The 12065-nt window shown below is 40.7% G+C and overlaps 1 protein-coding gene across 4 annotated transcripts in view; it reads left to right on the forward strand.

The window, feature by feature from the left end:
• The window catches only part of LOC133953959 (glutamate receptor 2-like), a 57189-nt gene that overhangs the window by 15304 nt on the left and 29820 nt on the right, over window positions 1-12065 (forward strand). For all 4 annotated transcript variants that reach the window (XM_062388156.1, XM_062388154.1, XM_062388155.1 and 1 more), the window contains exons 2-5: window positions 5404-5544; window positions 7424-7663; window positions 8685-8806; window positions 9443-9517. In XM_062388156.1, coding sequence (XP_062244140.1) covers window positions 5404-5544; window positions 7424-7663; window positions 8685-8806; window positions 9443-9517 — 578 coding nt within the window. The remainder of the gene's footprint in view (window positions 1-5403; window positions 5545-7423; window positions 7664-8684; window positions 8807-9442; window positions 9518-12065) is intronic.

The raw sequence follows: 12065 nt of genomic DNA on the forward strand, positions 1-12065 counted from the left end.
CAATCACTTCATCCTCTTCCCTGCTGGGGGGTGGTACCCCAACCACAGAAACAGGGACTATGGGGGACAGGTCGATACTGTGGGAGAAATACTGTTTAAACATGTTTACGTGACATACTCTGTATTTCTTCAGTCGATCAGGGGTTTTAATCACATAATTAGTGTCACTTAACGAGCGGTCCACGACATAGGGACCATAACATTTTGCCTGTAGGCCAGAACCACTAACTGGTAACAAAACCAGAACCTTATCACCAGACTGGAACTTTCTCGACTCAGTTTTCTGGTCGTATCTGTTCTTCATCTTGGTCTGAACAGAAGCAAGAGACTGTCTAGCTGTTTCACAAGCATGGTACAACTTCTCTTTGAAGCGCTGACATAATCTTGAATGTTGTGAGCAACATTTGGTTTGCCAGCCAGCCACTTTTCTCTGAGTAAACGCAACGGACCACGCACTGTGTGACCGAAAACAAGATCAGCCGGACTAAAACCTAGGGATTCTTGCATGGTTTCCCGCACGGCAAACAGCAGCAGTGGTAGGCCCTCATCCCAGTCCCTACTGGATTCAAGACAGTACTTACGAAGCATGGATTTTAATGTTTGGTGAAATCTCTCAAGCGCGCCTTGTCTCTCAGGGTGATAAGCACTGGAATACGATGTTTAACAGACAACTGGGACATTACTTGAGCAAAGATTTTCGACATAAAGTTGGAACTTTGGTCACTCTGGATATGCTTAGGTATTCCAAATGTGGTAAAAAAAATTCACTAGTGCTTTTATAATAGCCTTTGACTTTATTGTGCGTAAGGGCACAGCTTCAGGATATCGAGTGGCAGCACACATCATAGTGAGGATATACTGGTTGCCAGATTTAGTTTTTGGAAGTGGTCCCACACAATCAATCACGACATGCTCAAACGGTTCTCCTATTACAGGGATAGGGTGTAAGGGTGCACGAGGGATCATTTGGTTAGGTTTTCCCACAACCTGGCAAATATGACATGATTGGCAAAATGCCGCCACTTCGGATTTCAATCCCGGCCAGAAAAAATACCTAAGGATGCGCCGATATGTTTTGGAAATGCCCAAATGTCCTGACAGACTATGATCATGTGCTAAACTCAACACTTGAACACGAAAGGGAGTTGGCACAACTAGTTGTCGGATTGTATTGTGGTCACTGTCAGGCCCAGAAGAACACCTCCGCATGAGGACACCATCATCAAAGAAGTAAGTGCCAGACCCCTCCCTTCTGTTTTCAGAAGCTGCAGACAAACTATTAACTAAGGTACAGTCACTCTGTTGGGCCTTAATCAGTTCTACTTTGTCCAGGGACAAAGACAAATCTGGAACCATCCACATATGGTCATACGTTTTTTCCAACGTTGTTCTTGTTGTTGGGGCTTCACCCAAAACAGAACTATCTACCACAACATTATCCTGTACCATGAAAGTATCAGAAAGATGCACCACATCATCTAGTTTACGAGCCCTGGCACGTGTTACGGCGCACGCAGGAAAAATGGAGGGTGAGTCACATGTTACCACGGTGGGGATTTCAACAACCTCAGGGGAGGGGAACACTTTTACTCCTGCAACATCATTCCCGAGAATTAAGTCAACCCCCTGTATTGGCAACTGGGATCGCAACCCAACTCGCACAAGGCCAGACACAATAGGAGAGGACAGCTGCATAGTATGAAGCGGCACACGTAAAACACTCATTTTAACCCCCATTAGCGTCTGCCACCCCCATTCGGGCAACATCACCTGCCCTCTTCCATCAGGATAGCTTTGATGTCGGCAGACATGTGGCACTTGTTCCTCCGTTTAGGGAAACAGAAGTTGATTCATACTTTTGTGCATTTGACCTGACAAATTCATCAGCCAGCACTGCTGCTTGTGACAAGGTTGCAACCTTTTGTTCATTTAAGTACACCACAATATTCTCAGGCAAACATCTTTTGAACTCCTCAAGAAGCATAAGTTCCCGTAAGGCAATAAAATCCTTGGTTTCAGAAGCCTGACACCATTTATTAAACAATGTGGTCTTCTCATGTGCAAATTCCCCATACGTTTGGTTGCCAGTTCTTCTACAGTTCCTAAATTTCTGGCGATAAGCCTCAGGAACTAATTCATAGGCACGTAGAACAGTAGATTTCAACACCTCATAATCTAGAGACTGTTCTAGAGTAAGACTATTTAAGACCTCCTGTGCCTTGCCTACTAACTTACATTGTAACAATATTGGCCAAACATCCTTAGGCCATCTCAAAGCAATACGTTCAAATGCACAAAAGTATGAATCAACTTCTGTTTCCCTAAACGGAGGAACAAGTGCCACATGTCTGCCGACATCAAAGCTATCCTGATGGAAGAGGGCAGGTGATGTTGCCCGAATGGGGGTGGCAAATGCTAATGGGGGTTCCCGCTCCAACTCTAGAGCTCGCACTCGTAGATGCATTGCCTCACACTCCACCTCCTTAATCCGGAGCACCAAGTGGAGCTCCTCGGCCATCATGTCTGCCTTAATCATGGGTTCCACGTGGGGGGGGGGACTGTGGCATTGCTTTGGCCTCCGCATCTTCCCCAGTATCCACATGACGTTCTGGAAACACCCCCTTCTCCCCTAGTTTTTCAACCAAAAGTTGTTTTAACTCTGCTTTTTTTGCATGTAAAGGTACTTGAACCCCGAAAAAATCTGCCACAATTAATAAATCAGCTTTCTTACATTTATCCAGCTTTTTTATCGAGGGGTCTGTGGCAAAATTGTCTAATTGAAAATCCATCCTATTAACATAAACAACCAACCGGCAACACGTTTGTGGAGAATATATCTATACGAACACATATATCATCTGCCAACAATTACTGAATGAAACTGAGAAGAGCAAGAAATAAAGAAAAATTCCCCAAAAGAAGAAATGGACGAGCCCCCAATTCATGTTAAGACCCTGTCTAGGGGAAAATATAATCGCAACATGGTACAATAGTCCCCCCCCCCTCCTTGCCACACTCCCAAGAACCAGCCACAACAATTAACAGCCCGTTCGTTTTTATTGACACATTTGCTTCAGGGTGGGCTTACAGCAAAATAACAAACAGAAAACAACCCTAAGGCGAAACAACCTAACCTTCCCTACTCAAAATTAAAGAAAACAAAAGACATCATACTGACCTAGCTCCTCACCAACAAAACAGGAGAAAACATGGTTCGAACGAAGATGCTACCCACCCCTACCAAGAACGGGCTGTTACCGAAAGAACAATTTACAGACGGCTGCATAAGTTGAGTCCGGCTGGAGGTCCTGCTGGCAGTGGCAAGAGGAGAGAGAACCGCAGGAGCTTTGGGAACCGTCCTCTTATCCTGGAAATACGATCCACCTCCATCCCTGCTGGAACCAATCCGCTCCCTGTAAACACATCCACCCCCTCAAAGAGACACACCTGAAACGCATCCACTAGAACAGACACACCTGAAACACATCACACAATCATCACGAGAGAGAGAGAGAGAGAGAGAGAGAGAGAGAGAGAGAGATCCACACAACCTCAAGGTTGTAACAACACAATATGGTAGAATGATGCAGTATGAGTCAGCGAAGAACCCTTTAAATTCTGGTGCAGAACCCGTTCAGGGGGCGGATCAAGGAATGTTTTTCAGAATCTTTTACATTGCGAGATTGTCAAAATTTTAACTAAATTCCGATGGAATAATAGTGATGGAAAATTAGGAATATTTAGGGAACGGATAGCTATATGATTTCTATTTATATAATTTCTACTCGGCCATGGTTGAGGTATGCGCTCAACAGAGATGCTTGTGTTCCTTCAAAACATGGATCCACACTACATTACCTACTGCGCAAGATGGCATAGCAAACTTACCTGTAAAATATACATTACTGGCTAACTATCAAAATAAAACAGGTTCAGTTCTGTGCAGACTCTGTTTTGTAAAACCTTGTTTAGCTTGTGTTTATCTAACTTAATTTCAGAACAGTTTTTTGACCTGAAAGCCCATATTTTCTTCTCATAACCCCACCTAACTGTGTTTGACTCAACTTCACCCAATGGAAAAATTGATGTTTTCTTTTTTCTTCACAGTCAGAGCCAGAACCATGCAAAGTGAAGCAGCCTTTAGTTTTTCCCCATGTTTGGAACATGTTTGAGTTCTGTTCCAATTGTCTGATAATTTAAGACTGACCTTCAAACCTTAACAATGTATTACATATCGAACAAATGTACCAAACTATACTTTAGATTATATTATTCGCCAGTATGTAAAGCACACTGAAATTATTTGATTTGTATCTACTCTATGTATTCGAATGTATTCACTGTATTCTAGTTTCTACGCATGCCAATTGACTGATTGTGATGTCAGAGGACATGTAGGGAGAGCACAGCCTCTCCTCACAGTAGGAATGTGTCTGTTTTTAGGATAATAATGTTGAATGTTTAGATGGGGTGAGGTGGAGTCGGATTCAAAACAGCCGATTTTAGGAATTTATTTATTTATCTTAAGTTCAAAGTAGAGCTTTTTCCATGGTCTGATCAGGATCAGAACCCTGGACATATTGAGGTGGGAGGAAAGCAGACTTTTTGCTGCAGTGATAATTATCCTTCTGGGAATTTCTCAGAGCCAGCATCTGCAGCACCTGTCTGAACACATTCCGATTGTTGTTAGTATCTATTAGGGTAACCATTTGGTCATATTTGATATGGTGTATACACAAAACAGAGCATATTTTTATGTTAATTAACACACCTTTATTTTTCCGGGACTTTTTTTCATTGAATTAGTGGAAACTTTATATACTTTGTGAAATTCCTACGTTGAATGCTTCCTTCCTTTTAATGTATTGGCCATAGATGAAACAAAAACTGCTGTAAATCACAATTTGCCTTGCTGTTTCTTACCCTCCTGCCATATTATACTCCATGTTTGGGGTCAGTTGTCTGTCTGACCCCAAACATGGAGTTGCTGTTCTTCCTATTTTCTGGCAAAATATTGCATTAAAATGCATCATACTGCAGGAGTACATGGTCCAGAAGGTCCATATTCCAGGGCCACATCAGATGCCACCTAGTGGTTATTAGAGCAAACAACAATAACCTGTTAGGTGTTGAATTAAAGTCAAAATGACGTATACTGCCTCCTGATGGTACTGCAGTAATGATAGTAAACAAGGCTGTTAGTTTTAGAGACAGCTGTCACTTTATTAAGTACAGCAGTAAAGTTAAAAAACAGTACGACCTACACAAAAACACCTCATATTCAAAACTGTGATCTTGTAATGTGTATTTTAGAATCAAATTTATATTCAGCTGTTTATCTTCATGTTTTTCTTGTTTTCATGTCGGTCTTACCTGGGTCCTGTGTTTGTTCGTCTGTCTCAGGTGGTTTGTTCCCCAGAGGTGCAGATCAGGAGTATAGTGCATTCAGAATTGGCATGGTTCAGTTTGGGATGGCAGACTTCAGACTGACTCCACATATAGATAACCTGGAGGTGGCCAATAGCTTTGCTGTAACTAACTGCTGTAAGTATTGCTCTTCTCTTATTCCGAACAAAAAAAATGATAGGTGTTAAAAAAATAATAATTATTAACATTAGTGTTATAGAGACTGATGTGTTTGTTGTATTGTATTGTATCTACTATCCATTTAAAAATGTAACGGTATAAATGCTTCAGAAGAAAATGAGCTTAGTCTCCCTGTTAAAAATAACAAGACACTGTAACGTTATTTTATACTTGGGTTCCAGTAACTGTGCAACATAGACTAGAAATAAATGAAACGAAAACTCATGCATGCAGAATACTGTGTTTTCATCAGAGCATGATGTAATGGTGACCTGAGGCTTAAAGCTCTGCTACATAAGTGCAGTGCATTGGATTAACATTGAGCTCCCTTTGTCTGTCATCTACACACTTGTTCTGGACCTGCTTTAGTACAAAGTGTAGGGGGCTGATCAGAGAACCTATAAGCAGAGAACAGAGACTGAGATAGGATAGCATAGGTAAACCGTTTTTCTTGAAACGAGCAAATATCAGGTTGAACCATGGAACTGTGTCAGAGCTGGGCGCCGGAGGGGGGCCGATCTGAGGGAGGATCCAGAGCAGAGGAGATGAGGAGGGCTTGATGGTGAGGACAAGGCAGGGCTTAGGTCTGATCACAAGCAGTGCGATAAATAGTAAAGTTCAGGGTGGTGGTTGGTTTCCTGAGATCATGAGGCAGGAGTCAGGCTGAGAAATTGCAGGTACAGAGAAACACAGATTACTGGCTGCCAAAAACAAAGAATGATATATTTCAAAGAATAGCTGGCTATGTAACAGATATTTATTTTTGCCCATCACCTTTATAGACGTTTTTTTTTTTTACAATATTCTCTTGATTATCTGGACTGTGAGAGTGCCGAACCATGCTGCCATTCAGTATTTAATCATGCTTTCTAGCACAGCTGTGTGGAATATTGACATGAATGCATAGGAAGCGAAATTCACAGACAGAATTACTACATGAACATTCCATTTCAGATTGCAGTCCAGCCGTATGCCCAGATATTTAAAAGTGCTCACCTGCTCGATAACTTTGTTACTGATTATGACCGGGTCATGGACCCTCCCCTCTCTGGGGTTGAATATCATCTCCTTCGTCTTTTTGATGTTAAAAATCCGATGATGATGACTGTCACACCAGTCTTTAAAGGTGTCTTTTTAAATGTCAAAGGCCCTTCATTTAGGGCCCTTAGCATTATGATGTCAGTCATTATTGTGGTATATGATGTACATGAAGGCAGGAATTTACACAGAGACATGAAAATTGAATTTTTATTTCTAGAGTGAAGAACAAGGTCACTGAAGTAGGACAGCTAAATATAGCAGCCAAACAGGCACAAAGGACTTCTGTGTCTACCCTCTAAGTACAACAGCGGACATCCACAATACTACAAATGTAATATATATGATAGTAATGTGATAATATTAGGGTAGCAAATTTAATTGTTAAAAGATGAAAGGTTGTGTAGAAAATTTGAAAGGTTTCTTGTCAGACAACATCAACACAGGCCTGGGTCTGCAATAAAAAGCTTAGCACCAGCTGGTTGGTTTGGGTAGCGTCTGTCATTGCCTGAAATGCACCTTGAAATCTAACTACATGTCATGGCACAACTGAAATGTTTACCAAACCAAGTTGGTATTATCATTGTAATAATATAATCTATGTGATGATCAGATGCAGAGAAGCCTAAAGTTATTCAAGATCTTAAGATTTAAGAGTAGTTCAGTTTGACTGCGAGGTGCTAAGTGCAGAGACATTCTTCTTCTGTTACATAAAACCTGCCTTTGTCCTGCTTTATCCTCTGATTGTCTGTCTCTGTTTAAAGCGATCTTAAAATGTTTCTCACTGTCTTTCTTCTAGTTTGTTCTCAGTTCTCTCGAGGTGTGTATGCCATATTTGGCTTCTACGACAAGAAGTCCGTAAACACCATCACATCCTTCTGTGAGACACTCCATGTCTCCTTCATCACACCATCTTTCCCAGCAGAAGGAATGAATCAGTTTGTTCTCCAGATGAGGCCAGACATCAAGGGGCCGCTGGTTTCATTAGTGGAGTACTACAAATGGGAGAAATTTGCCTATCTATACGACAGTGACAGAGGTAATGAGGATCTTGTGAGTCGTCGCGTACATTACATTTGATTTTAGTGGAGCTGTTGCATAATTGTGTCAATTTAGTTCTTCTAACAAGAATTTAGTACTGAGAGGAACTGACTGACTTTACAATCTCTGGCAGAAAAACAATGTTGTGTCATGGTAGCGTTCATCATGTTGAAATAATCAAGTCATAAAGGGCCTTGATCTAGTTTAAAGCATTTTAATCGTCATGTCCTTAAAATGTATGTGAATTGTCTGTGTCTCAGTGGCTACTCAGATCAGTTTGCCGCAGAATACACCGTTTTGTTACATTCATGATTTTGGAGCGCACCTTTATTCTGACCTTTGCTTGAATGGCAAACTCAGCAAAAGAATACATGCATAGAAAAAAATATATTAATTTCATTATATTTACTGGAAGCAATAAATCTATTCTATTCTGTATTCTTTTATTTTAGGTTGCTGGACAACATGATTGAGTTTATAATAAATCGGACTAGATCCGAGATTAACATTTTTACTTTATCAGTTTTGGTTTTTGAAAGTAAAAGTACCTCATTTGTATCTCATAATGGCTACTTTTCTGAAACTTGAGAGATGTATTGAGGAATTGAGAGGCCTTTCTGTGTTGTAACTAATGACTTGTCTGTATTTCCAGATATTAATGGATGAAAAGTCAATGTACACATTGACAGATTTGTCTATTTATATACAGATGACAAAAGTACCCATCTCAACTGTAGAAGTTTAGAAGTTACTAAAGCTTGAAGCAGAATCTATAAATATGATAAATAATATTGATATATTTGATAAAGGATATAAATGGATTCATACTTGATAAGCAGATTTGAAATTGTAGTCAGTTTTGTTAAAATGCTGTGGAACTTCACCTTACCTGGCAAGCTCTGAAAATTGTCAGGAATACTAAAAGGATTGCATTTCAGATTTACCTGTAATGCATGTAAAATGTACAAAGCAGCAACTTATTTTACTAACCATGTCCTGTTTGTGAATTGGTTGCATAGGTCTTTCTACTCTTCAGGTAATACTGGACACAGCAGCTGAGAAAAAATGGATTGTCACAGCAATAAATGTCGGAAACCTGAAAGATGAAAGGAAGGACGAAGCCTACCGCTCCTTGTTCCAGGTACTGATGTTCTGCTCATACATAGTACTGAACCATGTTGGCTCTCACTCTATTGATGGAAATTATGAGATAGTGTGGAGCTTCACCATTATGTCATCCCACCGGAGTGGCTGGTGTTATGTGGCATAGTAGCCTGTTCCAGTCCAACAGTGCAGTAATAAAGGCAGCAGTGCAGTTGGAACTGGAAAATGTAATAAGCAATAAATAAATGGTAAAATAATGTTTGTTATTTAATGTTACTGTAAATATTGTCTCCAGATTAGAGTACATACATACATACATTCAGCGCATAAGCTCCTTCTTGTGTGAGACAACAACCTTTTGCACATCTAGAATATCTAATGAATTGAGGTTTATTGGAAATGAATTAGGTGCTAGCTGTATGGAAAATAGTTGTTTTACACTTGTAAACTGTCCACCAAATGATTTTTAAATAGCAAACACCAGAGATCATGCAGCTGGATGACATGCTCTCATCCTACAAGAAGGCACCTAAATACCAGTCTGGAACCTCGCTGCACTTCAGGAAAACACATCTAGGTGTTTGCGGCGCTAGCATTTATACTGCAGACCTACACAATAATAAGGACTTCGGTATTAGACACTGTGAAATGCATTTTTTTATTTGTTTTTTAGGACCTAGAGATCCGTAAAGAGCGACGCATCATCCTAGACTGCGAACAAGACAAAGTCAAAGACATCATGGAACAGGTCGACTCCAGTTTTGTCTCTTCTGCTACTACTAAAAGAAAATTGTATTTTTCCTCCTCTTTTAACCTGCTATAAAGTCATCCCCTGCATGAATTTTTCCTGTAAATTGTTTCAACTTTGTTTTTGTTGTCAGCATTAGCACTAAATACTTTTACCTTGCCAACTTTTCTTCAAATATTTTCTTGCCGTTGAATGTGCTTGCATGCCACAGAAGGTAGGATTAGTGTTTTTTACAGGGTCTGGTTCTGAGTTGACTATACCAACTCATTTTATCCCTGCGGTCACCAAATCTATTGCTGAAAGACTTGTGATAGAGCAAAAGGCTTGTCCCGAACGCAGACTTAGAAAATGTATTTTCCAACAAATGGATTAAAGAAGCCTGGTGTGTTTTACTGAGGAGTGAAGAATAGAAGGCCAGATGACAGATGAGCACGCTGCAGCAAGTGGATGTGAACTGGGAAAAGGCACAGGTTACAAGCTAGGCAAAAACAACAAAGCAAGTCAAAATATTTTAGGTGGCAAATTCTCAAATTTAGCTAGAGCGCACTGTACCACTGAGTGGAAGGAACAAAACAGCGGTCCAAGTGTGAGTGCAAGGTCTGGGGTTTATGAACTGGCATGAATGAGATAGATGAGACTTCAGCAGTTCAGCAGAGAGAGAGAGAGAGAGAGAGAAGCCACCCCCACTAAAACACAGAGACACAGGGGAGGGGGAAAAACAAAGGTTAAGACAGAAAAAACATTGAGGTCATGGCGAAACCATGACATGACTGTCCCCTTTTGCTCCTCTTTGTAATGAGAAAAGAACAACATATTCATATAGCCCACATAATACACATAATTTCAGTCCAGTGTTTGACCTTATGTGGCCAAAGGTAATTTGTTTATTATTGTGAATGTTCTGCATAGTTTTAAAGCTCAACAAAAATACTTGAAGTAAGAAGCCTATGCAGAGGCAATTGAAAAGAAGTAGACAAAAAAAAATTGACAAAATGGTATTAGGCGAAAATCTGAGGTAAGAATCAGTGCATTGGCCAGACATTCCTGGCCTTTTTTAACAAGGTCACACATGATTTGAAATTAGGATTCTTATCCTTAAACTACAGTGACACTGTTACAAACCCTCTCATCCACTTGAAGACACCACAGACTTAATCTTCGAGGTATCACAGTTCCATTGTTTGAACATATACACTCCAAATGTCGAACAACTGGCTGCAAACAGACACAAAGGGGAGAGTCCATTATAGATGCCCAGTACACAATTTCTAAAGATTATGTTAAACAAAGGACAAGGCTTGCAATGAGTTGAGGCATGTGAAATACCAAAACCAGAGAACGGTCAAACAGGTAACCTGAACCAAATAGGGATGGATAATAGATTTCTCCCATCATGCTCACTGCATGATAGGTGTTCCCCCAGTAGTCTATTCATATAGCATCATAACTAAGGGATAGATCAGGACTCACTTGATCCAGCCCTAGCCATATGCGTTATGAAAAGGGAATGTTTTAAGTCTAACCTTAAGTGAGAGAGACAGTCTGCCTCCCGAACCCAGAGTGGGAGCTGTTTCCACAGGAGACGAGCCTGGTAGCTGAAGGCTCTCTCCCATTCTACTCTTACAGGCTTTAGGAGCCTGTATTTTGGGAGCAAGGTATATCTATTTGGATATTAGGGTTCAATGACCTCTTTATTTTGTGACGGGGCTTGATTGTTAAGGGCTTTGTATGAGAGCAGCAGGATTTTGAAATAAAGAATTACAGTAATCCAGTCTAAAGGTTGTAAAGGCATGGACTAGTTTCTCTGCATCTAATGTATAGGATTTAAACCAACCTAGTGCTGTTCCTTTAGAAACGGGAAGAGATCTCCTCTGATTTACTACCATTGCCAATCTGACCTCACGTCCCTGTCAATGTTATATATTAGGACGGCCCATAAAGAATTTCATTACATCTAGTACAGTTCACCTGGAGTGGACTGATTAACTGATTAGATATCAGTGTTCAAGGTTCAAGGTCACAGTGGCCCCAAAAAACATGTTTTTGTCCTCTTGGATGTGATATCTCAAGAGTGCTTGAGGGAAGGTTTTTAAATATGTACACAGAAAGTGCTCTGGTTGACGGAGGCATACAACCGCAGTGCAGTATTCGGTCCAGAATGAGTATAGCTGATAAAACTGTGCACACAGTGGCAAACATAACACAAGGGTCAGCAGCGTAACATAACTGTGATGGGCCCCGGTGCAAATATTTTTCTTGGGCCCACCCTTCCATAAAAAGTACATGCTTGTGCGCATGCACTTGCAAATACACACGCAGACACCACAGACAGCAGCTGCTGTTTCTGTTACTCATCAAAGTAGCCGAATGAGGCTGCATTTGAGCTGCTTTCGACGATGAGCATCATGGCTAGATCCTTTATAGTTGATTGTTTTCTATTTTGGATCTAAAGCATTATCTAAAAGCAGTCGGTCATAAATCTCTGCTGTAGTGCTCTGTGACATGCTGCGAGTCCTGATGAAGCACATTGTCCTGCGCAGTGTGCCAG

Source organism: Platichthys flesus, chromosome 5 (assembly GCF_949316205.1).
Source record: "Platichthys flesus chromosome 5, fPlaFle2.1, whole genome shotgun sequence".
Classification (NCBI taxonomy): Eukaryota; Metazoa; Chordata; class Actinopteri; order Pleuronectiformes; family Pleuronectidae; genus Platichthys; species Platichthys flesus.